The 25,999-nt window shown below is 49.8% G+C and overlaps 1 protein-coding gene across 1 annotated transcript in view; it reads left to right on the top strand.

Annotated features, from left to right (window-relative positions):
- The window catches only part of LOC147691809 (adenylosuccinate synthetase isozyme 2-like), a 96,904-nt gene that overhangs the window by 13,305 nt on the left and 57,600 nt on the right, over positions 1 to 25,999 (top strand). The window contains exons 8-10 of the mRNA XM_086938105.1: positions 20,496 to 20,622; positions 20,788 to 20,942; positions 21,148 to 21,272. Of these exons, the coding sequence (XP_086794231.1) occupies positions 20,496 to 20,622; positions 20,788 to 20,942; positions 21,148 to 21,272 (407 nt within the window). The remainder of the gene's footprint in view (positions 1 to 20,495; positions 20,623 to 20,787; positions 20,943 to 21,147; positions 21,273 to 25,999) is intronic.

Here is a 25,999-nt window from a genome sequence, read left to right as displayed (position 1 = left end):
TTGCTATGTGCGGGGTCATGACACTCCCTTTACATTTCCAGTTTCACGAGTCACGAGAAGTCTTTAGTTTTCCATGTGATATGTGAGCTGGCCAGTTCACTCTGAGCTAGCTCTGACTGTCCCCCTTACACAACTGTCCCTCTCGTGCACATGCAAATTCTTCTCGGTACAGAACAGTCTCTGAAGAGCGGGGGCTGTCTCTACAACTGCGTACAAGCTCCTTTGTGTTAACAGCAATCTCTTCAGAGGCACCAGGGACTGTCCCTCAGCACACAACCACACACAGCTCCTCTCAGTAGACAACACTCTTGAGCCTGTCCGGTTATCCCCTCCCAATAGACAGCGGCTACTCTTCAGAGACATCACCGACTGTCCCTTCCAGTGAAAGCCAGCTCCTACCAGTACACAGCTGCCTCTTCGGAGCCTGTCCAAACCGTCCGTAAGAGTTCACAATCAGCACGGACAGTCCCCCCCCCCATTACACAGCCGTCTCTTCAGAGCCTGCAGGGAGAGAGGCACATCTTTAGGGACGGGAAAGGTGTTTGGGGTGTTACACCCTCCCAATAAATGTGTTTCCGCACGGCTCGGCCAACTCGTTTTTAAATTTTTTTTTATTTACATCTTAAATAATAGCGGTCAAGCATCTAGTCCTGTGCGGCTTGTTTTAAATTTCTCACACTCTGTTTGTGATCTCACTCCTCCCTCTCTTCCCCCCGCCCTTCCCTCCTAGTATTTACCCCCCAGGATGAATGTTCTCTCCATCTCTGACGGTGCCAGAGACTCTCGAGCAGACTGTAACATCTGGGCCGAGCAGGCAGTAGCCCTCCCTCGGGAAACTGAGCCCCTTCTCCGAGCCACAGGCCCGACCCTTCACAACCCCCCCACACACACAACCCCCCTACACACACAACCCCCCCCCACACACACACAACCCCCCCACACACAACCCCCCCACACACACAACCCCCCCACACACAACCCCCCCACACACACAACCCCCCCCCACACACACAACCCCCCCCACACACACACACAACCCCCCCCCCCACACACACAACCCCCCCACACACACAACCCCCCCTCACACACAACCCCCCCTCACACACAACCCCCCCACACACACAACCCCCCCACACACACAACCCCCACACACACAACCCCCACACACACAACCCCCCCACACACACAACCCCCCCCACACACACAACCTCCACACACAACCCCCCACACACAACCCCCCCATACACAACCCCCCCCCCACACACATCCCCCCACACACAACCCCACCCCCACACACACACCAAACACACAACCCCACACACATAATCCCCCACACACACAACCCCCCACACACACCCACCCACCCCGCCCCCCACACACACCACCCCCCCGCACACACCGTCCCCCCACACACACCAACCCCACACACACAACCCCCCCATACACACAACCCCCCACACACACAACCCCCCCCACACACAACCCCCCCACACACACCCCCCCACACACACAACCCCCCCACACACAACCCCCCACACACAACCCCCCCACACACAACCCCCCACACACACAACCCCCCACACACACAACCCCCCCCACACACACAACCCCCCCCCACACACACAACCCCCCCCCACACACACAACCCCCCCACACACACAACCCCCCCACACACACAACCCCCCCACACACACAACCCCCCCACACACACAACCCCCACACACACAACCTCCACCCACAACCCCACTCCCACCCACAACTCCCCACAACTCCCCTCACACAACCCCCCACTTACACACACAACCCCCCACTTACACACACAACCCCCCACTTACACAAACAACCCCCCACTTACACACACAACCCCCCACATACACACACAACCCCCCACATACACACACAACCCCCCACTTACACACACAACCCCCCACATACACACACAACCCCCACACACACACACAACCCCCACACACACACACAACCCCCCCACACACAACCCCCCCCATACACACAACCCTCCACAACCCCACACACAACCCCCCCACACACACAACCCCCCACACACACAACCCCCCCACACACACACAACCCCCCCACACACACACAACCCCCCCACACACACACACAACCCCCCCACACACACACACAACCCCCCCACACACACACAACCCCCCCCACACACAACCCCCCCACACACAACCCCCCCCACACACAACCCCCCCCACACAACCCCCCCCCACACACAACCCCCCCCCACACACAACCCCCCCCCACACACAACCCCTCCCCACACACACAACCCCCCACACACACAACCCCACACACACATAACCCCCCCCCCCCACACACACACACACATAACCCCCCCCCCACACACACACAACCCCCCCCCCCCACACACACACATAACCCCCCCCCCCCACACACACACACACACAACCACACACCAGAATAGCAAAACATAGCATAGCATAGCATGGCATATCATAACAAAACATAGCACAGGATAGCATAACACAACAAAGCATAGCATAACAAAACAAAGCATAACAAAACATAGCATAGCATAACAAAACACAACGAAACATAGCATAACAAAACATAACATAGCATGGCAAAACAAAGGATAGCATAACAAAACATAGCATAGCATAACTATCGCCCTCACTCTATCGCATCACCACAGCATCACTCGGGGGCACCACAACATCACCATGCGCTACCACAGCATCAATGAACGCAATCACTCGTCGTCGCCACAACATCACTCGTCGCCGCCACAGCATCAATCTGTGCAGCCATTCAACAACAACTGGTTCAAATATGTTCTCTCAATGTTTCAAGCTTTATTACAAATGTCACAAAAAGATGTTAATATTTCACTTCTGTTCTTGGATTTTTGTCACAATAAAATACACTGAACATAATCTTTACAAAAGTTATTTACAAAAGTTTAAGCTATTGCCATTATAAATTACAATAACTTTTATTTAAGTATTCATTCTTAAAAAAAAATTTAAGCCATTGTTATTTGTAATATCACATCTAAGTCACGTAAATACAACACATATTGCATTACAAATGGTGTCATAACTTTCGCAAATGTAACTATTGGCATTGTAAATGACAAAACTATTAATTTCGCTATTTTCAAAACCAACACATAAATAAAAAAATTGTCATTTACAATACCAATTGCTCAAACTTTCCTAATGCGAGACCTATTGCATTGCAAATGCTTGTTAACCTGTGTCACTGGAGTACGGCTGATGAACTCACTCAGCCATTTAAAAGTTCTGCTGCTTTGTGCTTTTCTGAGCTGGAGCTGTGTGCGCCTTGGAAGGGTAAAATATAGGGATAGAGCAGTGCTGAACAGTACAAGCATTTTTGGTGCATTTACTTAATGTATGTATGCCTACAAGGAATACATCACATAAGAGACTTAGTGCTGTGTAGTGTATGCGTAATTGAAGCATGTGCTGGGTGTATGTGTGCTTGCAAGAATTGCAGTACATGATGGTGAAGTGTTGTGCAGCATGCACATGGCGAGTGTGTGTGCTGACAGTGTGTATGTTTTCAAATTGTACACCATGGTACAATACAGAAAGGATACATACAGTACTGAACTGTGTGCATGGAGTGGTTGTGTGTACTGGTTGTATGCCTGCCTGGTGTGGCACAGTACATGGACGTGACAGTATGTGTCCTGTGTCCATACACTGATTAAACTGTGCCTGCAGTAGTACATTACATGGAGGACCCTGGGTTCCATTTTGGGGATCCCAGGCCTGCTTTGTGAAGGCAAGAGGAGTAGAGGATCCCCCCCCCCCCCACCTCCCCTAATACATTTGTGTATTGCTGCATACCTGTGAGCTGGGTGGGACCCACTAGAGGAAGGGAGAGACTCTTCCCCCTCCCTGTGAACTTCAGAAGATTGCTCTTTGATTCAGTGATCGACCACAAGGAAGGGGCCTGGACAAACCTCACACAGTTGAAGTATTTGTTCCGACAAGCCCACCAAGACTCGTGTATGGCTCAGCTGCGACCCCGTATGCCTGGAGGTTCCACTGTGATGTTGGTGTTTGCACCGGAGGCTCCTACGATTTGACTGCAAGTACCGTGGCAACCCTGTATGCCAGAAGGGGCTGCTGGTACTGAGTTTTGCCAAAAGCTCTAGCTTTTTCCTGAGAAAGTAGAAGCTGAGACCTGCGGGTGGAGCCTGTACTTTGAGATCTGACCCTGACCGACCCTGAGGACTTTGAAGGACACCGAGGAGGACGTCGCTCCATTGCTGGGATCCGATCTGGAGCATGAAGATCAACCTCCCCATCCCAGTGCTGGGAAAACAGACTTGCTGGGCCTAGGAAAGCTGGGAGCATCTCTGATCATTGAGGAAGCTGGCAATGCCGCTTGGGAGAGAGCCTATGCCTGTCGGGTGCTGCTGCATCTACCTCGAGCAGCGTGACTTCTCCAAACAGGAGCAGATTTTGCAAGTGCCTGCGGTTGGGGCACCCACTGGAACACTGAACACTTCCCTGCTGCAGGAGTGGGTAACATTTGAGTCGGGCCTGTTGTGCCCGGGGGGAACTCGCTGCAGCCCCAAAGACACTTTTGACTATTTCCTAAGAATCAAAGAGGCACTTTTGAGTAAGGCCTACTAGTCATCATTCCCTGGATGTGGCTACAAGTGAATGAGGAATTACCGACCATATTGCAGGAAAGGTGGGACTGGGATTTGCCAGACAAATACTAGAGCCCCGACCACTCTGTCAATTGCAGAAGAGGTACTTGGTCCAGTTGCTCAGGATCCATAGTAGGCTGGACCCCGGGACATCAGGAGTGAAAGGGCCAAAACCACCATGGTTTGGCCAGGTATTCCCTGATTGCCCTGTGGCCTTCTTAAAGAGGTTCTGACAAGGAACCTGTTAGGAGTGTATTGCATAGTTTAGTCCTTAAAGTGGACTGTTGCTTCTGACAAGAGATGGAGCAGTAATGGCAGTAGCAGAGAGCACAGTAGACGTCGCCAATTGTAAGGTATTACCTCGAGAAGAGAACTGTGCTGTGAAAGGGCCTTGGGTAAAGGGATTAGCATGGTCTGGGATGCGTTTCTGTCCTGCGCTGTGCACTTCTTTTCTGGCCTGACAGTCTCCCCAGTCACTGGAGTTGGTCTAGGACAGTGATGTTCAACATTAAAGCCATGCATGCTTCCCCAAGGTTATTGCCTTGGGGAAAGATGTTTTTCAGAAGCATCGAGGGTTTACATCGAGTTAACAAGAATTGGCTTTGCAGAAAGTTATTTCTGATAGATACTTCTGCCGTGTGGATTCCTCACCTTGTGAATATCCCCCTTGCGCCAGCAACATTCGGAAATTCTTTTTCGTAGCCTCGCGCCGACGTGGATAGGACGTCACAGAGACACGGCTCCGCTCGCGACTCCGCTGACGTCACCGACGCCTACAATAGGCCCACGCCGGCGTGATGACATCAGTTCCCTTTTTTCCGCGTCGTCGACGCTAACGGTTATCGGGAATCTCTGTAGCCTTCTGGTACATTGTTGCCGTTTTGTTACTTTATTCTGCTTCTCTGTATCCTGTCTCTTCGAAGATGTCATCCAAGAAGACTGGCTTCAAGCCCTGCAGGGAGTGCGGTAAAATGATGTCCATTACCGACCCCCATGAAGACTGCATCTGGTGTTTAAGTTCCGACCATGATGTGGAGGATTGTTCTTAGTGTCGGAAGATGAATCCGAAGGCCCTGAGGGAGAGAGAAGCCAAACTTCTGGTTGCGAAGGTGAAAGCTGGAAAGGAGAAGTCGTCGAGGTCTCGTTCTCGAAGGGCGAGGTCGAAGTCCAGGGCGAGGTCGAGATCTGCTTCTCGAGAGAGGTCGTCTTCGAAGTCGGCGTCAGATCATGGTTCGAAGTCGAAGAAGAAGCACAAGAAGAGGAGACATGAGTCCCGACGTCGCTCTGGTAAGGAGTCGGGCTCGAGGTCGAGGTCACCGAAGAAGGTACGTTCGAAGGTGGTTACCCTCGAAGTCTCCGAGCATGAAGGTGAGGCCTCGCCTTCTGTGTCGCGTGGGCGGTCTCCATCTCCGGCTCCGAATGCTTCACCGGTTCCGAATCCGTCTCCGGCGCCGTCCCCGGCCCGAGAAGAGGAAGAGGCCCGGGAGGATGTGGATTCTGCGCCTGTCGATGAGCTGAATTCGATCCCTCCTCAGGACCGGCCTGATGGATTTCAGCCGCCCTTTCCTGCTCCAGGCCAGGATCCTTCAGCGTTTCTTAACGCAATGTATGGTGTCTTCTCAAGGGCGTGGTACCCCTCTGGTGCACCTTCGGGTCCCATGGGTCCTTTGGCTTTCAGCCTGGGAGTTCCTCACTCCTATCCTCCGGCTCTGTTTATGCCTTACATGCCGGCTCCGACGCCGCATTGGCAATTCCCGGCTCCGCCGAAGTCGTCGACGCCGATTCCGGCGTCGCCTGCTCCTGATCATCCTCGAGGGCATTCTTCTGTGCCGTTGGATTCGATACCGGCGCCGGCCCCAAATCCGTCAAAGCCGCTGGTGGATCCGGCTGCGAGGCGTGTAAAGGAGAGGTCAAGAAGAGAAGCACAACGCCTTTTGGAGGAGCAGAGTTACATGGGCTCACAGTCTGATGTTGAAGAAGGTGAACTAGAGGAGAGCTGTTTTGAGGAATTGGCGGATTCTGGGACCCTTGATTTCTCTCCAGAGTGGGAGTTGCCCTCAGGCTCAGGTGCTCCCTCTAAGGATATCCAGCCTTACCATCTGGTTATGAGAGAGGCTGCTGAGCTTCTTCAATTGACTCTGCCTACAGTGGAGTTCAAGTCTAATCTCCTCACAGAAGTCTTGCATTCACCAAATTCTGTGGTTGAGCCTTTACTTCCATTCAATGATGCCTTGACTGATCCTATTATGGAAGTTTGGAAGAAACCTTTGTCGGCTCCTGCGGTATCAAAGAGTGTTGCAAGGAGGTACAGGGCCGCTCCTGAGGACCCGGTTTTTCTGTCTTCACATCCTTCGCCGGAGAGCCTGGTCATTCAGGCTGCCTGTTCAAAGAAGAGTCTTAGTGCCTTTCCTCAGGTTCCTTGTGAGAAGATAGCAAAGAAACAGGACCAGGTGGCAAAAAAGACCTTTTCATCGGCTAGTATGGCCTTAAAGTCAACTAATGCCACATGCCTAATGGGGAGGTATGTGCATGCCCTGATGGACTCCTTGCGTATCCTGGCTCCTAAAATTCCTGACGCAAACCGAAAGGATTTTGAGGAGGTGATTTCTGACACTCAGGCGGCAGCCTGCCAGGTAATTCAAAGTGGTCTGGACACTGCTGACTCTGTGGCTCGTATTATGGGCACCGCTGTTGCCACTAGGAGATCAGCCTGGTTGAAGTCATCGGACTTTTCGGCTGATGTTCAGGCGACTCTGCTTGATCTTCCTTTTGATGGCTCAGGTCTCTTTGGGAAGAAGGCGGATGCGGCTCTTGAGCGATTCAAGGATTGCAGAGCAACAGCGAAGTCTTTGGGCCTCCAGATCAGGGGCGCTTCTTCCGGCAGAAGGTTCAGGGGCTTTGGTCGCTCCTTTCGGAATTTCCGGCAAGGCCAACAGCAGCAGCAGCAACAGCAGCAAAATTCAGTGTACAGGTCGTACAGGGGAAAGCAAAGAGCGCGTCCTCGTGGACGTCAGCCCTCCTCTTCCTCCACCTCTTCCAACCCCCCTGCTGCAGAAAAGCAGCCATAGATCCGCTATTCAGGATCATGTGGGTCCGGTTGGGGGTCGGCTTACCCATTTTCTACAGGATTGGGAATCGGTTACGACAGATCTTTGGGTTCTGAATCTTGTAGAAAATGGGTATGCCCTTCCCTTTCGGGAATTCCCCCCTGTTTACCCTCCTTGTCAAGGTTTTTGCACTCGGGAACATCTGTCTCTTCTGCAGGAGGAGGTTCTAACTCTGTTACGAAAGGGTGCGATAGAGGTGGTCCCAGAGCAGGAAAGGGGTCAGGGATGCTACTCCCGGTATTTCCTGATCCCCAAGAAAGATGGCAGGCTTCGGCCAATCCTGGACCTCAGGATCTTGAATCTCTATCTGAAGCAGGAGAAATTCAAGATGCTCACCCTTGTTCAGGTTCTTCAAGCGTTGATGGAAGGAGACTGGATGGTGTCGCTCGACTTACAGGACGCGTATTTTCATATTCCCATCCTGAAGTCGCACAGGAAGTATCTCCGTTTCACGGTTGGGTTGCAGCACTACCAGTTTGCGGTCCTTCCGTTTGGTCTTACTACTGCGCCTCGAGTCTTCACCAAGGTGATGGCAGTGGTGGCAGCTCATCTCAGGAGATCGGGGATACCTGTGTTCCCGTATTTGGACGACTGGCTGATCAAAGCGGAGTCGTCAGAGAAGGTGCTCCATCATCTGCAAGAGACAACTCAGCTGTTGTACAGGTTGGGTTTTTCGATAAATGTACCCAAGTCTCACCTGGTGCCCTCCCAGCGCAACCTGTTCATAGGTGCCGTACTGGACACTACTGTTTGTCGTGCATTCCCTCCTCCTCAAAGGATTCGCGACATACAGGAAATGATTCCCTTGTTTTACCCTGGAGCGGTCGTTCCAGTCCTGAAGGTCCTTCGCCTGCTCGGTCTGATGGCTTCTTGCATTCTCCTGGTCAACCATGCACGCTGGCACCTGAGGGCACTCCAGTGGTGTCTCCGCAGGCAGTGGTATCAGCACAACGGAGATCTCGGGGAGTCGGTGAAGATCTCCAGAGAAACTGCAGCGGATCTGTCTTGGTGGAGCGTGGAAGGCAACCTGTCACAAGGAAAGCCTTTCCATCTACCTCCATCGGTGGCCACGGTGATAACGGATGCATCCACTCTAGGGTGGGGTGCTCATCTGGGGGATCTGGAGGTCAAGGGTCTTTGGTCTCCAGAGGAAAGGTTGCTTCACATCAACCTTCTAGAGTTGCCGGCGATACGTTTGGCGCTCAAGGCCTTCCTCCCTTCCCTTCGCGGTCAGTCGATCCAAGTCCTGACGGACAACACGACCGCGATGTGGTACATCAACAAGCAGGGAGGAGTGGGGTCCCAGTGTCTCTGCAGAGAGGCTCTGCGTCTCTGGTCCTGGGTTCAGGACCATCAGATTTGTCTGATGGCAAATCATCTGGCCGGTGTTCTGAACGTGCGTGCGGACAGTCTCAGTCGGCAGTTCTCTGCCGACCACGAGTGGAGGCTTCATCCGGAGGTGGTTCGTCACGTCTTTCGGACGTGGGGGGACTCCTCGGGTGGACCTGTTTGCCACTCGCGAGAATGCTCACTGCCCGTTATTCTGCAGTCTCCAGTATCCGATGCAAGGAGCCTTGGGGGACGCGTTTCAGTTGAGTTGGGGAAGTCAACTCCTTTACGCGTTTCCTCCCATACCCTTGATTCCTCGGGTTCTGAGGAAAATTCGTCAGGACCGGGCCCAAGTTATATTGGTCGCCCCGGATTGGCCAAGAAGGGTGTGGTATACAGATCTACTCCACCTCTCCTCTCACCCGCCGCTCCGTCTCCCTATCAGGGCAGACCTCCTCTCTCAGATGGAGGGGCAGGTTCTACACCCCCACCTCCAGGCATTGCACCTTCATGCCTGGAGATTGAACGGGGCAACCTGATTTCCTATTCTCTCGCACCTGATGTGGTGGATGTCATTTTGTCTGCCAGACGTGACTCCACCAAGACTGTCTATTCTTATAGATGGTCTAGGTTTGTTATTTGGTGTGGTGAGAATGATGTTGATCCGTTGAGGGCCCATTTGTCAGATGTGCTCCGGTTTGCTCTTTCTTTGGCGCAACAGGGGCTGGCAGTCGCCACAGTTAAGGGCTATCTTTCGGCGCTGTCGGCTTTTATTTGTTTGCCTGATCAGCCCTCTCTTTTTAAGTCACCTGTAGTCTTGAGGTTTTTGAAGGGTCTTGTAAACAAGTTTCCTCCTACCCCTTTTATTGTACCTCAGTGGGACTTGAATCTTGTTCTGACTTTTCTGATGGGCTCTCCCTTTGAGCCTCTTCATAAATGTCCTATGAGGCTTTTAACCTTTAAGGCAGTTTTCCTGGTTGCAATTACCTCGGCAAGAAGGGTGAGTGAGCTTCAAGCTCCAAGTTCCAAGCCCCCGTTCCTGACCATACATGCTGATCGGATGGTTCTGAGGACTAGGGCTGCTTTTCTTCCTAAGGTGGTGACTCCTTTCCACCTTGGTCAATCCATTACCCTCCCTACCTTTTATCCTCCCCCACACCCTTCCAAGGAGGAGGAGAGGTTGCACCGTCTGGACCCTAAGAGGACGGGTCTTTTTATTTGGACAGAACTAAAGACTGTCGCTTGGACGATCAACTCTTCATTGGCTTTGCTGGCTGCAAGAAGGGAAGAGCGGTCCATAAAAGAACCTTATCAAGATGGATCGTTCTGTGTATAAAGATCTGCTACTCTTTGGCCGGTAAGGAACCTCCAAAGGGTATTAGGGCTCATTCCACTAGAGCTAAGTCAACTACCTCTGCTTTGGCTAGAGGTGTTCCTGTGGAGGACATTTGTAGGGCGGCAACTTGGTCTTCCCTCCACACTTTCGCGAAGCATTACTGCTTGGATTCCGAAGTGAGGAGGGACGGCCACTTTGCGCGCTCTGTCCTTCAGGATTTCCTGGTTTAGAAGAGTGGACACCCTCCTCCGGGAGTGGGACTCTATTCACAAGGTGAGGAATCCACACGGCAGATGTATCTATCAGAAGAACAAGTTACTTACCTTCGGTAACGCTTTTTCTGGTAGATACTATATCTGCCTGTGGATTCCTCACTGACCCACCCGCCTCCCCGTTGTCCACTCTTCTATGCCAGAGTTATTGTACTGTTATGTATATTTATTTTGTTGTCAAGGAAATGTTTCATTTGCTTTCCTGCATTTGCTTTACACTGTGTGTTTTGCCTTGACTATTGTATGCTGTGTATACTTTGTATATATCTACTGTCATTGGTCCGTCCGTGTGCCTCGATGGCACGGAAAAAAGGCGGAACTGATGTCATCACGCCGGCGTGGGCCTATTGTAGGCGTCGGTGACGTCAGCGGAGTCGCGAGCGGAGCCGTGTCTCTGTGACGTCCTATCCACGTCGGCGCGAGGCTACGAAAAAGAATTTCCGAATGTTGCTGGCGCAAGGGGGATATTCACAAGGTGAGGAATCCACAGGCAGATATAGTATCTACCAGAAAAAGCGTTACCGAAGGTAAGTAACTTGTTCTTCAGGACCCTGGGTGTTTTGAAGCTGCACTGTCAACTTGAATGGTGCTTTAGGGGCAGCTTGGAACAAGAGAGAGATATGCGTGTTCTCTTCTCCCATGGCTTAATGGTAGTGTCCAGGTGGCTGGAGACGGGAGACGTTGTTTACAAAGAATGTGCTACAATGCGGTCGTTACAATGACCGCGTTGTTACCACACGAACCATTACATCGCAAGTCGTTAAAACGACTTGCTGTAGGGGGCAGAAGGTGTTGGATTTACAATCCAACTCCTTCCCTAATGTTGCACAAATTAGAGTAGGAATAGTAAATTATACTATTCCTAAATCCAGCATGCCCCCTACAGCAATTCGTTGTAACGACTTGCGATGTAATGGTTCGCGTTGTAACAACTGCGTTGTAATGGAATGCGTTGTAGCGCATTTGTTGTAAAGAGATCTATTCGGCTGGAGGTGGTCGCCCTGAACCTGAAACAGTATTAAAGGCATTCTAGCCCAAACAGTTCTGGAGATGTGTAGATCTGTGATTGACAATTGATTTCAAAATCCAGTTCCATGTCCTTCTTGCTTGAGATCCTGTCTGTGCCCTTGATATCTGAAAATCTTGATTGGTCAGTTTGAAGACACCGTGCCCTTAGGTGTAATATATTGGGAGTGAGGTATTGTTTGGCTATTCTAACTATTTATTATCTAGTCACCTTGCAACAACTTAAAACCAGTACAGTCCTTCACTGGTCTCCACTCGGTGACTACCTTGTGAAATGGAACTCCCAACTATGTGAGCTACATTAATTGTATAATCCTATTCTGATAGATACATCTGCCGTGTGGATTCCTCACCTTGTGAATATCCCCCTTGCGTCAGCAACGTTCGGAAATTTTCTTCGTAGCACGCAGTCGTGCGCGACGTCACAGGAGCACGGCATCGTGCGCGACTCCGTCTGACGTCACCGACCCCATATTAGGCCCACGCCGGCGTGATGACGTCAGTTCCCTTTTTTCCGCGTCTCCGACGCTAACGGTTTTCGGGATCTTCAGCGATACCTAGTATCTTTCTGACTAATATTTGTCACTGTTTCTCTCTTGCGACTTTGTTCTTCTCCGGAGATGTCGTCGAGGAAAACAGGCTTTAAGCCATGTAGGTCTTGTGCCCGCATGATGTCTATCACTGACCCACATAAGGATTGTTTGTGGTGTCTTGGATCGGGCCACGACGTCAAGAACTGCGAGTCCTGTTTTAAGATGAATCCGAAGGCGCTTCGGGAGCGTGAAGCAAAGTTGCTCTTGGCGAAGGTGAAAAAGGACTCTGGGCGGCTTTCGAGATCTACGTCACGGAGATCTAAGTCGAAGCAAAGGTCGAGGTCGAGATCGGCGTCGAGGTCCAGAGCGGGTTCGAGGTCTGGAGACGACTCGAGGTCCAAGGCAAAGTCAAAGTCCAGAGAAAGGTCTAGGTCTAGATCTAAGTCGGCTTCCGGGCATGCTTCGAGCTCTTCGAGGAGAAAGCATAAGAGGAGGAAGCACAGTTCGAGACATCATTCGGGGAAGGATTCCTCGGACTCGAAGAGAAAGTCTCACAAACACCGTAAGGACTTTGTCTCTCCTTCACCTGCTTTGTCAAGAGTGGGTTCTCCGGAGCCGGAGCCGGTTTCCTCGGAGCATGAAGAAGAGGAGGTGACTCAAGAACCGGCTTCGGCGGAGACTCCTGTGAATCCAGAAGGTCAGGGTGAGGATGTGTCGGGTCGGCCTCCATTGCAACATCCGGTAGGTCCGTACCCTTCCTTTCCTGGTCCTGGGCAGGATCCCTCGCATTTTCTCAATGCGATGTATGGAGTTTATTCGAGGGCAATGTACCCCACTGGAGCGCCTGGTGGCCCCATGGGTCCATTATCTTACAATCTGGGTATTCCTCAGTCGTATGCCCCTGCTCCATTTATGCCTTTCATGCCGGCGCCTCTTTCACCTTGGCTCGGTACGGCTCCACCGAGGTCTTCGACTCCGCATGCGGCTTCGCCGACTCCGGATCGACCTCGTCGTGATCGAGGTACTACGCCTGTTCATGACTCTCGTCCTCCTGCTCCGGTTCCTCGATCGACGTCGGAACCGGCTCCGTCGGAGTCGTTGCCGGATCCATCGACTTCGATTCGAATGGAGTGGTCGAGGCGGAGAGCTCAGCGTCTTCTCGAGCAGAGGGATGATGAGAGTTCAGATGTGGAAGAGGGCGAGCTTCCTGATCATGATGATGACTTCGAAGAGCTTCGGGATGCTAGTGGTCTGGAACTCTCTCCCGAGTGGGGTCTGCCTTCGACTTCTGATGCACCATCAAGGGACGTGGCTCCTTATCACGTGGTTATTAGGAAGGCTGCTGACCTTCTTAACTTAAAGCTGCCCACAGTGGAGTACAAGCCCAACATTCTCACGGAAGTCCTGCATTCTCCGTCTTCAATTGTGGAGCCAACTTTGCCGTTTACTGATGCCTTGTCAGATCCAATTAAGGAAATTTGGAAGAGGCCGTTGTCTGCTCCTGCAGTTTCAAGGGTTATTGCAAGGCGCTATAGGGTGGCTCCTGATGACCCTGCATTTCTTTCTACGCATCAGTCTCCGGAAAGTCTTGTGGTTCAGGCGGCTTGTTCTAATAGGGCGGCAGGCTCCTTCCCTCAAGTGCCTGCTGACAAAGAGTCTAAGAAATTGGATCAGGCTGCGAAGAAGACTTTCTCTTCTGGAAGCATGGCTCTAAAGTCGTCAAATGCTACTTGCCTTTTAGGTAGATATGTGCACGCGCTGATGGACTCAGTGAAGCAATTGTCACCAAAACTTCCTGAGGAGGATAGGAAAAACTTTAATGAAGTCATCTCTGACACTCAGGCTGCAGCCCGCATGGTCATCCAAAGCGGCATGGACACTGTGGATTCAGTTGCCAGAATTATGGGCTCATCCATTGCAACTAGGAGAGCCACATGGTTAAAGTCATCTGATTTCTCAGCGGATGTACAATCTACTTTGTTGGACTTACCCTTTGAAGGATCTGGCCTTTTTGGTAAGAAGGCAGATGTGGCCTTGGAAAGGTTTAAAGACAGCCGTGCCACTGCGAGATCGTTGGGTCTGCAGATGAGAGGGTCTGCAGCTAGAAAATTCAAGGGATTTGGTAAATCTTCAAGCAGGGCCAACAACAGCAGCAGCAGCAGCAGCAGCAGAACCCTCTATATAAGTCCTATAGAGGTAGACAGAGGGGTCGTGGACGTGGACGTCAAGTCTCCTCTTCCTCCACTTCCTCCAATAATGCCCAACCCCCACCCGCATCAGCAAAGCAGCCCTAGATCCACCATTCTGGATCATGTAGGGCCAGTAGGGGGTCGGCTTACTCACTTTCTACGGGATTGGGAATCGGTTACATCAGATCTTTGGGTTCTCAATCTCGTAGAGAATGGGTATACACTTCCTTTTCAGGAGTTAACCCAATTACCCGCCTTGCCAAGGTTATTGCTCGGAGGACCACCTGCATCTCCTGCAGGAGGAAGTCCTGGCTCTGTTTCGAAAGGGAGCGATAGAGGTGGTTCCAGAGCAGGAGAGGGGTCAAGGGTGCTACTCCCGGTATTTCTTGATTCCCAAGAAGGATGGCAGACTTCGGCCTATCCTGGATCTCAGGATTTTGAACCTCTATCTCAAACAGGAGAAGTTCAAAATGCTCACCCTTGCTCAGGTTCTTCTGGCGCTGATGGAAGAAGACTGGATGGTGTCGATCGACTTGCAGGATGCGTATTTTCACATCCCAATCCTGAAGTCGCACAGGAAGTATCTCCGTTTTACGGTGGGATCGCAGCACTATCAGTTTGCGGTCCTCCCGTTTGGACTAACTACTGCGCCTCGAGTTTTTACCAAGGTGATGGCGGTGGTGGCGGCGCATCTCAGGAGGTAAGGGATTCCTGTATTCCCTTATCTAGACGACTGGCTGATCAAAGCAGAGTCGCCGGAGATGGTGCTCCATCATCTGCAGGAGACAACTCAGTTGTTACACAGGTTGGGTTTTTCGATAAACGTACCCAAATCTCACCTGGTGCCCTCCCAGCGCAACCTGTTCATAGGTGCGGTACTGGACACTTCTGTATGTCGTGCATTCCCTCCACCTCAAAGGATTCGCGACATTCAGGAAATGATTCCTTTATTCTTCAATGGAGCGGTTGTTCCAGTCCTGAAGGTCCTTCGTCTGCTCGGTCTGATGGCTTCTTGCATTCTGTTGGTCAGTCATGCACGCTGGCACATGAGGGCGCTCCAGTGGTGCCTCCGCAGGCAGTGGTATCAGCACAACGGAGATCTCAGGGAGTCAGTGAAGATCTCCAGGGAAGCTGCAGCGGATCTGTCTTGGCGGGGCGTGGAAGGCAATCTGTCGCAAGGAAAGCCTTTTCAACTGCCTCCATCAGTGGCCACAGTGATATCGGATGCATCCACTCTCGGGTGGGGTGCTCATCTGGGAGACCTGGAGGTCAAGGGTCTTTGGTCTCCGGAAGAAAGGTTGTTTCACATCAACCTTCTGGAATTGAGGGCGATACGTTTGGCGCTCAAGGCCTTCCTCCCTTCCCTTCGCGGTCGTTCGGTCCAGGTCCTAACGGACAACACGACTGCGATGTGGTACATCAACAAGCAGGGAGGAGTAGGGTCGCAGTGTCTCTGCAGAGAGGCTCTGCGTCTCTGGTCCTGGGTTCAGGACCATCAGATTTGTCTGGTGGCAAATCATCTGGCCGGGGTTCTGAACGTGCGTGCGGACAGTCTCAGTCGGCAGTTTTCTGCCGACCACGAGTGGAGGCTTCACCCGGAGGTTGTTCGCAACATCTTTCAGATGTGGGGGACACCTCGGGTGGATCTGTTCGCCACTCGCGAGAATGCTCACTGCCCTTCATTCTGCAGTCTCCAGTATCCGGTGCAAGGAGCATTGGGGGACGCGTTTCAGTTGAGTTGGGGAGATCGACTCCTTTACGCGTTTCCCCCCATACCTTTGATTCCTCGGGTTCTGAGGAAGATTCGTCAAGACCGGGCCCAAGTCATATTGGTCGCCCCGGATTGGCCGAGAAGGGTGTGGTATTCGGACCTACTCCACCTATCCTCTCACCCGCCGCTCCGTCTCCCTCACAGGGCAGACCTCCTCTCTCAGTTGGAGGGGCAGGTTCTACACCCCCACCTCCAGACATTACACCTTCATGCCTGGAGATTGAACGGGGCAACTTGAGTTCTTTTTCTCTTCCACACGAGGTGGTGGATGTCATTCTCTCTGCCAGGCGTGACACCACTAAGTCCATTTACTCCTATAGGTGGACAAAATTTGTTTCTTGGTGCAGGGAGAGGGATATTGACCCTTTGAGGGCTCATTTGTCTAATATTTTACAGTTTGCCCTTTATCTGGCGCAGCAAGGTTTGGCTGTGTCCACGGTCAAGGGTTATCTTTCGGCCTTATCGGCGTTTCTATGTTTGCCGGATCAGCCTTCTCTCTTTAAGTCTCCGGTGGTTGTGAGATTTTTGAGGGCTCTTGTGAATATGTTTCCTCCTACCCCTTTTATTATTCCTCATTGGGATTTGAATCTTGTGCTGACCTTTTTAATGGGTTCTCCCTTTGAACCCTTGCACAAGTGTCCGTTGAGGCTTCTCTCTTTTAAAACTATTTTCCTCGTTGCAATCACCTCGGCAAGGAGGGTAAGTGAGCTTCAAGCTCTAAGTTCCAAACCCCCGTTCCTGACCATTCATGCAGAAAGGATGGTTCTTAGGACCAGGGCTGCTTTTCTGCCTAAGGTGGTGACTCCTTTCCATCTTGGGCAGTCCATTACCCTTCCTACCTTCTATCCTCCCCCTCACCCGTCTAAGGAGGAAGAGAGACTGCATCGCCTGGACCCTAAGCGGGCGGTGTCCTTCTATCTGGACAGGACTAAGGACTTCCGGGTGGACGACCAGCTGTTTGTTGGCTTTGCTGGCTGCAAGAAGGGCAGAGCGGTGCACAAGCGCACTCTTTCCAGATGGATAATCCTGTGCATCAAGATCTGCTACTCCCTTGCGGGTAAGGACCCTCCTGAGGGTATTAGAGCTCATTCAACTAGAGCAAAGTCTGCAACATCTGCTTTGTCTAGGGGTGTGCCTGTTGAGGATATTTGCAGGGCCGCGACTTGGGCCTTCCTCCACACTTTCGCGAAGCATTACTGCTTAGATACCGAGGTGAGGAGGGATGGCCACTTCGCGCGTTCTGTCCTCCAAGACTTCCTGGTGTAGCAGAGTAGACACCCTCCTCCGGGAGTGGGGACTGCTGTGGGAATCTATTCACAAGGTGAGGAATCCACACGGCAGATGTATCTATCAGAAGAACAAGTTACTTACCTTCGGTAACGCTTTTTCTGGTAGATACTATATCTGCCTGTGGATTCCTCACTGACCCACCCGCCTCCCCGTTTGTCTACTCTGCTATACCTGGTCTTTCTGTATATATGATTATAATACCGTTGTATTGATTTGGTTCAATTTGTACTGTGTACATTGTATATTTGCATATTTGCTATCGTTGGTCCGTCCGTGTGCCTCGAAGGCACGGAAAAAAGGGCGGAACTGACGTCATCACGCCGGCGTGGGCCTAATATGGGGTCGGTGACGTCAGACTGAGTCGCGCGCGATGCCGTGCTCCTGTGACGTCGCCCACGACGGCGTGCTACGAAGAAAATTTCCGAACGTTGCTGACGCAAGGGGGATATTCACAAGGTGAGGAATCCACAGGCAGATATAGTATCTACCAGAAAAAGCGTTACCGAAGGTAAGTAACTTGTTCTTTTGTGTGAGCTGACCTTTAAAAACCCTCAACTAATCTGTTTGGACTCTTGATTTTTTGGGTTTGCAGCATTTTGGATGTTTTTTTTTTTTTAATGGAAACTTGGCTAAACAACTCAAACCTACTGCATTGTCTCAACTTACACCCAGTTTACACAAAATGTAGGGGAGAGCAGACTAATAGCAAGCTTTATGCATTCATACGTTTTGTCTTTAATTTTTTTGTCCTATTGATTTAAAAAAAAAATTATAGTTTTATATAGCGCGAACTAGACCCAAGACATCGGGTATCAGAGCACTTTACATGAGCACCAGTTTCGTTACAGACGGACACATTCATTTTTGTTAGGCACATGAAGATTAAGGGATTTGCCCAGAATCACAGGATGTTGAGCGGCGTTGCCGAGACTCGAACAGGTTCCCCAGCTTCGAGGTCGACCCCTCTAACCGCAAGGCTACATCCTGTCCCTTGATTGGCTGTCAGTAGACCAGAGAACTCCTGAAGGCAACATTGGGCACCCATGACCCTGCCCAAACCAGTCCCCAATCCACCTGGTCATAGAGTTCCATGTTATAACAAGCACTGACGAAGCTATTAGGTCAAGCAATGACCAAGCCAATAGCTCTCGCTTTGTTGACCTATTGGTTATGCAAATGCTTTTTTCCAGTGCTGTGCAGCATCGCCAGTAAAAGGGGAAAAGGTTCGATGACACAACCGCTGTTGCTGGACATCTCATTATGTATGTGGGCATCTACGCAAGGACGCAAGCGCTATTTTTTTTAATTAAACGATAGTAGATGCCATGAGGCTACTTACATCAGCAAGAAAAAAAATAAGTAAATTAAATTGACGTTTGAAGTTTAGTGAAGTGTAGGGAAGCAAAAGTGGATGGAACAGATAAAACAGGTGAGTTGTATTTGAACTGGGGTAAGCAGGACAGGATAAAAATCGAGAGAACACAGGCACTCTCATGGAGTGATTATCAAAAAAAGAAAATCAGTATATCCCCCAAATGTTAGTGGTGGAAGGACAAAAGTCCACTAATCGAAAGGCCGTTGAAGAGGCTATGCTCCATGAGTGGGATTAACACAAGAAGGAGGCACGCCATTGACTAAGAAGCGGGCAGATGCGGGTGACAAGCCAACCAATGGTGTGCAGTGAGCCCTTTGAGTTTTTGGTATGGCCCACAAAAGGCTTTTGCCTGCGGACCGCTAAAAGTTCCCTGGTCGGTGAAGCCTGAAAACATAACAAACTATTAGTGTTCTGGGTCTCAGTTGATCTTTTTTTATTTTTTATTTTTTTAGTACAAATGTCCTACTTTTTTGTCATGTTATTTACTTTTAAATAGTCTTATTCATCAGAGAACTAATTTATGTAACTGATTATCTGTTTTTGTATGCTGTATCGGAGTCTCTAACCACCTCCTATCTCCTAGAGTGCACCTTGACTTTGCTACCCATCAAGTGCCCACAGGGCGTAACTGTGATATCCAATTGGTGATGCTGCTGTAAATGTTCTACCAAACAGGGCCTTGTCCCGTTTAGGCCCATGGGGAGGGATCAAAATCAAGAACGCCTACAAATAGAGAGCCCTACTTTCCATAGATTTTAGTCTTTTGGAGGAGAATTAGTTCATTATAGGAGATGTATAGGTTATATAAGCTCAACATAATCTTTGAATCAATGGATTTTTGGGCCTATTGAATGGGCACACTCCTCTTTTTGGGAGTTCATGAACAGTGGTGCAAAACATACTTAAAGAAATACGAATTCTTAATTTGTTAGACACTATAGCTCACTGTGTTAAATTGTGTTGTGTGAGCCAACTGTTTTATGTATGTTTTTGTTAAATGGATGTACTTATTGATGTTGTGGTGTGAACTTTTTCATAAGCATACAAACAAGTGAATCTAATCATAAACACCATTAAAGCATTTCTATATTAGACAGAAGCTTTCTCAGACATACTTGGTGAGTGGGGTGACTGTTTGTAGGCTGCATTTAAGATGGCATATCAGATAATCTAAAAGTTTAACCATATACTTTAAAAATATTTGACTGATCCTGGGTAAATGACCATCGATCTGGTGTAATGAAGCTTAAGAGTAGAAAGAAAAAATTAGAGTAGTGGCAACTATGCTGATAATACAAAAGGATCCACAAAAAAAGATCCACCTTGCACGATGAGCACATCATGAAGAACATTCGGATACCTTGAAAGATTGAATCACAAAAGAATTATTAAAATAGCTGTGCTTGATCCTAATCTAATATTCCTGAAGTGTATCCATACTGATATAATAGGGGTAAATGGCTTGGACAAATATATATGTCAAGGGCCCGTGTCTTTTTTTGTGGAAAAATACCTCCTATGTTGCACTTGTTAATCCTGCACATCTCTTATTTCGCTTGCTCAGTAATATTGCATTCGATTTCCAGGAGTATGCTGAGAGGATAAAACCCCTTGTGAAGGACGGTGTTTACTTCATGTACCAAGCCTTGCATGGACCCCCGAAAAAGATCTTAGTAGAGGGGGCCAACGCAGCTCTGTTAGATATAGATTTTGGTAAGAGATCCACTATTCGACTTTCTACTTCTAATGTAATTTCTTGTCTTGTTTGTTGAGATACCCTGCTGAGCACAGAGAAGATACATTTGTTTTTAACTTTAAAAACTTTTATTTACTTTCTTTTTTTTTTTGCTTAATCCTGTTCTGTTTCCTTGCTTGCAGGCACCTATCCCTTTGTCACCTCCTCCAACTGTACGGTGGGCGGAGTCTGTACAGGCCTCGGGATCCCACCTCGATACATTGGGAAGGTGTATGGGGTTGTCAAGGCCTACACTACCCGGGTTGGAGTGGGAGCCTTCCCAACAGAGCAGACTAACGTGAGTGCCTATTGTCCCTGTCTTGTTAGAGGAAGGGCTGGGAGCTTGTGCAGCACACAAGGCTGTGTGGATGTTGTCCATTCTCTTAAGATTTTGCTATTGCACAGCAGCCTTTTGGGAGAAGTATCACATACATTCTCAAGAAGATCTTTCGATGCTCTAAACTCCTTTGGTAGTCAAGTTTTTTTTCTTCTACCATCCACAGGCCATTGGTGATCTGTTGCAATCGCACGGCCGGGAGTTTGGGGTGACTACAGGGAGGAAGCGGCGTTGTGGTTGGCTGGACCTGGTCCTCGTTCGATATGCCCACATGATCAACGGATTCAGCGCGTAAGCATTTTTACTCAGTGTGGCAGGGACAAACAAGCAATTGTAATGCAATAGGTCTCACATTTATTGAGACCTATTGCATTGCAAATGGTAGGCATCACGGACAGCGGGAGGGAGGGCGGGGAGAAGGTACCGACAATGGGCAGGCGGGAGGGTGGGACAGCACAGACAATGGGAGGGCGGGCGGAGGAGAAGGCACGGACAACTGGGTGGATGGCGGGGGTAAAGAAGGCACCAAAGGATGTCGTGCCTGCAGTAGGAGAACTTCTTCAAAGAGAAGTGTTTCCCCCTGCAGCTAACAGTGTCTGAACATATGTAATCCTGTATACCCTTGTATCGTTTGCATGACATTTACTGCTGCCTGATATTGTACAGTCCTTAAGTATTTTAAAGCACTTCGAGACCGAATTGCTTATAACGGATGAGAAGTTGAGCTTGGCCCCTGAGATCAAAAAATGCAAATTTGAATCTGTGTTTGAGCTAGCTGTGGATTGAAGCCCCAGTGGCAGCCGATTATCAGTGGTAAGGGTAGTAAAAAAACCATTTAGCTTTATCTAACTTAAATAGCACAGTGGAAATTTTTAATCTCTAATTTGATCTGCCACTCTCTTTGGTTGGTTTAGACAGAACCTTCGGTAGTCGGTGATTATCGGCAGTATATGTAGTACCGTGATAGCAGGTGTCCTTTAGAACCCATGACTTCGCCTATGATGGTGTACATTTTATCACAACAATAAGATTCAGCCTATTTGCAGCGTTATCTTTTTAAAATGTGTTTTATGTACTGGTAGGTAAAATAATGAGTTATACTCCCTAAAATAGTAGGATCTGGCTACTTTATTTGTCTAATTTGAGTGTTATAATAAAAACTACCTGTGGATTCCTCCCCTTTTAAATATCCCAGGTCCCTGTATGGTTCCGGAAACTCTTCAATACCTCTACTTTTGTAAGGGGTGCCAGCTCCACCTGGTACCACGCATGACGTCTTGTGAGGTTACTGGAGCTTGAAAGTCATTCAGTTAGCATGTCCATTCTCCTTTTTTCTGCACCATGGACGTGTAGTAGAGCCTCAGAAGTGTCAATGATGTGGAGGATTTTTCTTGAATAAACTATTTGGTGCAGTTTTCCTTTGAAATGTTGCGAATACGCAGTCTGCATTCAAATCTTGTCAGGACTATGCTGGGCAGATGTCTGTTATGGACTCTTACAACATATGCGGGTGGTCCTAGGCATCTGACCATAATGTGATTTACCTGTGCACTGTGTAAAAAAAAAAAAAAGATATGCATGCCCAAGCACTCAAGTAATGAGAGGCCAAAATGTTTATGGCCAGAGAGGGAAGACCGGCGTGGGTGCTTAAATCTCGATTGACGTTGAAGACACCAGAGTCACCTCCTGCATCAAAATACTCTAGAAAGAAGCATATGAAAAAGAGGGGGCATGAATCGTGCCGCCACATGTCACCAAGCAAGTAACCACGACCTTTAACTACACCCAGCGTTGGACCAAGAACCAACGGAAGAACAAACGGAAGATCTGGAACATTTGTCTCGGTCTGACTCTGAGCCTGGTCGGGCACTCGACCGCCTGCTGCACCGTCTCCAAGGCCCTAGCTGCATCACCTGTACCCAGAGTTTCCAACACCTGGGACAAATCCATCCGCCTTTCTGAACACTATGTTCAGCATCTTCTGCAGAGCCATGGTCCCTTCTGGTGTGGTGGATGGCCTCAATGGTCCTGTAGCCTACTCTTAGGAGGTTTGCATTTGTCCTACCACCAGACTCCCTTCGCACCATTGCCCCCGAGACTTTTAAAAATGTAACTCCTACTCCAAATATATTAACGGTATCAATGCTGAGAGTGACGCCACATCTTTTGGTCATCATGCATTCTTCCTCTGAGCTAGACACTTTTCTGGTGCTGCAAACAACGCCACTGGCACACCACACAACACCACCATCTCCGAATATCACAGAGCTGATTGGAGATAGTAATGCTGCCACAAAGCAGGTGATAGTCTGGCCTGGATTCTGCTAAATCGGTGGTAAGAGCTATGAGGACATCAGTCTCCCTATGCTCTACTGGTTAAGAAATTCGGGATTTTCACCATACATACAGTTGGTACTAATGGAACTCCTTTTTGATTGATCTCCTCTCCAATGCCTTCTCTGCACTGGAGAGATTTAAGGACAGTAAAGCCACGGCCTGCTCTGTTGTTCTTCGAATACAACCCAGAGACTGACCTCTGTTTTCAATTTTCGTGACTTCCGCAGGGGCTTTTCTTTTTGAAGCTGTTGACCGTTAACTCCTCTACAAGCAATATAGAAGAGGAGGCAAACGTCGAACACGAGCTATCCTGCTCCCTACCCACCTCCTCCTCTTTGTCCTCTCCCCAACCACTCCAGGGAAGCAACCTAGCCCTCATCCCCCCCCCCCCCTTACCCAAAAAATCACAAACTTTTGGAGGATGGGTATCATCCTTTGATACAGCTGTGGAGATTTCTGTTGTGCGGGAAGCTTGTGCAAAGTCTCCAGTGACTTCCAGCTGATCTGTGTGTGTGTGTGTGTGTGTGTGTGCACTGTGTACAGCTTACATAAGGAAAACAGATTCACCCTCTCTCCGGTGACTAGAGATCACGAGTGTCTTCACCCTAGGGTGGGGGAGCCCGTCTGGAGAGGTTGGAGATCAGAGGCCTCTGGTCTCTAATAGAGCAGATGTTGCACATCAAGCTGTTGAAATTACTGGCGATACATCTGGTGCTAAAGGCCTTCCTCCCTTGAGGTCAGATCTTTCTGGACAACACGCCTGCAATGTAATTTATAAACAGACAAGTGGAAGTCGGGTTGCAGCTCTTCTGAGAAGCTCTGCAACTCTAGTCCTGGGCTCAGGACGATCAGAGCTGCTTAGTAGTCTGACCGGAGTGGATTGTGTCCGAGACGGCCAGCCAAGCAGTTCTGCCAGCTTAGTGTGCAGTCCACTTCTCCTCCCTGAGCTATCAGCCCCGCAGAAGAGAAAAATAAAATGATGATAACCTTGCTATTATCGCTTTATTTTCCCTTTTCCACTGCTCTGAGATCAGTGGGGCAACGCTGCTCCGCCTCAGCGGAGCAGCTGCCCCTGCTTACGAGATCGCCCTCACCAACTTCATAAGAAAGTTATGACAGTTGCAGGTATCGGAGGTATGGGTTACCTGCCATCTCGTTATCTTGCAGTTTGGAAAAGGGTATAAATTTACCATCGGACCATCCATCACCCACCTTCGATAAACAAAGTAGGTTCCATTTCTTATGACCTATCACTTGTACCCTAGCAAGTGATTGGGTTTCGAGCATGGCTTTACTCTTCCACCCTAGAGCATTTGTTGCTTTTTTTCCAGATTTCAATCGCTGTTTGAAGAGAAGGATGTAACTTCTTCCTGCCCTATATATGCAACAGATGTAGCCCTCCAGGTCCATCGCTCGCTTGTCTGCCAATAGCCATGGCTCCTGTTGTGATGAGAAAGCCCAATCATTGACCAAGTGGAGCTGTGTTGCCTAGTAGTAGAGATTATTATTTTTTTATTTTCAGACTCTTATATAGCGCATGGCTACTCAGGAGCATCCCAGCGCTGTACGGAGCCCAGAGAGTACACAGCGACGGGATCAGGAGCTATTTACATCACTGTATAAATCTAGCTTTATACTCTGCTGAAAAGCCAGGTCTTCAATTTCCTTCTAAAGATCAGCAGGTTGGGTTCATGTCGGAGGGGGGGGGGGGAGCGAATTCCTCAGCCTGGCTGCGTTCAGAGAAAAGAGACGACCCCCGGTCCTAGATCTACGGACTCTCGGGATCTCAGCTAAATTCTGATCATCTGAGCGCAGGTCTCTCCGGGACTTATAGGGCCTAATCAAGGTCCTCAAAATGACCGGACCCTGTCCATGCATGACCCTATGTGTAATACATAAGGCCTTAAAAGAAATCCGTTCCCTCACTGGGAGCCAGTGGAGCTTCTTCAGGGCCGGTTTAGCTGACATCCTAGGGCCAGTGCCTGTCAGGATTCTAGCTGCAAAATTTTGTGCGATCTGGAGCCGCTGGATTACCCCTGCAGGGGCGCCCAGGTAGATGGCATTGCCATAATCTATCCTTGATAGAACCAGAGATTGGACAAGTGTCCTTTTTGCTGCCTCCGGTAACAGGGGGAGGATCTTACGGATCATCCTTAATAATCCAAAACAAGTGGCCGTGGTTTTCCTAGCCTGATAACGGAAGGAAAGCTCTGTGTCAAGCCAGAAACCGAGGCTCTTGATCTCTGGTTTCGGCAATGGTCCTAATCCCATACAGAGTGGCCAAGCCTCTGAGTTATCGAAGGAGGCTCCCTTCCCCAAGAGCATCACCTCCGTTTTTCCTCCATTTAGCTTTAACCTCATAGATGCTATTAAACATTCCTCCCCAGTGCTGCGCTGTCCATTGGAACTAGTGCTGAATGGACGTCCAATGGTCGTGCGCAGCACTGGGGAGGTAGTGCTGCTGTCGGCCAATGCACCGAGGCAGCACTTAAGGGGTTAACTGAGACTGGTCCATCCATCCCGCGACCGCCTCAAGGCACATCCTCAGATTAACAGAGGAGGACCCGTTCCTGTTCAAGGAGACCACAAGCTGGGTGTCATCAGCGTAGCTCACCAGCTGGATCCCGAATGGTGCCACTAGTCCCGCCAGGGGAGCCATGTACACATTAAACAGCGTGGGG

Source organism: Lissotriton vulgaris, chromosome 9 (genome assembly GCF_964263255.1).
Source record: "Lissotriton vulgaris chromosome 9, aLisVul1.2, whole genome shotgun sequence".
In the NCBI taxonomy this organism is placed as follows: domain Eukaryota; kingdom Metazoa; phylum Chordata; class Amphibia; order Caudata; family Salamandridae; genus Lissotriton; species Lissotriton vulgaris.
The sequence above is the reverse complement of the archived record's forward strand: the minus strand, read 5'-3'. Positions and strand labels throughout refer to the sequence as shown.